Source organism: Chlorella variabilis (assembly GCF_000147415.1).
Source record: "Chlorella variabilis unplaced genomic scaffold CHLNCscaffold_14, whole genome shotgun sequence".
NCBI lineage: Eukaryota > Viridiplantae > Chlorophyta > Trebouxiophyceae > Chlorellales > Chlorellaceae > Chlorella > Chlorella variabilis.
The window spans coordinates 640,981-642,559 of NW_005435074.1; the positions used below are offsets into that span (position 1 = coordinate 640,981).

The 1,579-nt window shown below is 70.2% G+C and overlaps 1 protein-coding gene across 1 annotated transcript; it reads left to right on the top strand.

The window, feature by feature from the left end:
• Nucleotides 1–260: 260 nt before the first annotated feature.
• Nucleotides 261–712, top strand: CHLNCDRAFT_58272 (expressed protein; the record flags this gene model as incomplete). The annotated part of the gene is made up of 2 exons (XM_005846233.1): nt 261–406; nt 486–712. Coding segments are annotated over exons 1-2 (261 nt in total), but the record flags the coding sequence as incomplete, so codon positions are not given.
• Between the last annotated feature and the right edge of the window lie 867 nt (nt 713–1,579).

Sequence of the window (1,579 nt, forward strand, 5' to 3'; positions counted from 1 at the left end):
GAATTGAGGGTGGAAAGAGGCGGGCACGAGCAGGCACGAGCGGGGTAGCATCCTGTGCAGGCGGTACTCGGGGCGTGAACGAAACTGCAGCAACCCACATAACCCGGGCAATGAATGGAGGCAATCCTTGCAACGGCCGGGCAATGAACCGCCCCCATCCGGGCCATCTGGCGGCGAGTGGCGGGTGGCGCCAGGCGGCCGTGATTTGTTGGATGCACATGTGCCCAAACCGGGCCCCGCACGCTGCATAGCACCTGACACGCCCTGCAGGATTGCTGGTAGCGTGGGGACCGCCAGTGCCCGCCAATAGGAGTGCCGCCATCATTGCCAGGCGCCGTGCTCCACCACCCCACCGGCAATCGGCAAAGCAATGAAGCTGGTTGCCAAAGCCTGTTTGAGCGCACAGGCAAGTCGGCGGTGCAGGCATGCCCCGCGTTTCAAACAGGGTGTCGGTCGATTCAGCGCCCCCCGGTTGCCGCCTGCAGGGCACCATCGTGGTGACCATCGCCTTCGTGCTGGGCGCCCTGGTGTGCTACACCCTGCAGCAGCAGGCGGTGCTGCTGGGCGCCTCGGCCGCCCCGGTCGCCCTCCACCTCCTGCCCGGAGGCGGTGACCGCTTCCACCAGGTCCCCTGCCCCGCCCCGCACCCGCCCAACGCCACCCGCAGAAACCTGGTGTTTGCGGCGGTGGGGGACAGCTGGACGCCAGACAGGTGGGTGCGCATGTGCGGCTGGGCTTGCCTCCCGCTGCTGCCCAGCCCGGCTGCCGCCCTGACGCTCCTTTGTGCCCGGCCTTGGCATGTGTGCAGGTGGTCGTACAGCGGGGAGGCGGGGTGGGACCTGGCGGCAGTCTACTTTGGCAACCGCAGCGACTGGAGCTGCCCGCAGGTGGGAGGCGGGGGGCGGGGCCGGTGGGCGCCCGCCGCCAGGGGGGTGCCCGGCCTTCATCCTTGCTCGCCCTGCATCCCTTGCCCGGCACCAGAGCGCAGCAGAAACAGAGCTCGGCAGGCGGCAGGGCCTGCAGTGTAGCAGCCCTCTAGCGGCGGCCACTCCACCCCGCCACCGCCACCCCCTCCGCCTGCACACCCGCACACACACACGCACGCACACGCACGCGTACAACCAGCGGCGTGCGCCCGCACCCCCCCTCTTGCGCCCCGCAGTGCACGCTGGCGCTGCGCATGCCCCAGGCCATGAAGTGGCAGATGGTGTGGGCGCTGATGAAGGAGGCGCAGCCGCAGTGGAGCGGCATCTGGGCAAACCTGAGGTGAGGCAGGGGCAGGGGGCCAGCTCTGCGCCTGGCAGCCGCCCGCCGCCTCGGTGCCTGGCAGCCGCAGCGGCTGCGGAGCCGCCGCGCCCCGTGCCCCGCGCGATGCCCCACCCCCACCCCCGACCCCCACCCCGCCGTAAGCGCGTGCCCTGCGGTACGCCCCTCCCCGCAGTCAGCGGTACGATTACCTCATGGTGGCCGATGACGACCTCATCATGGATGCCTGCACCATAGACATACTGTTCCAGGTGGGTTGTGGGGGTGAGGGTGGGGGTGGAGCGGCTCGGATTCCTGTAGCCGGGGGGAGCCG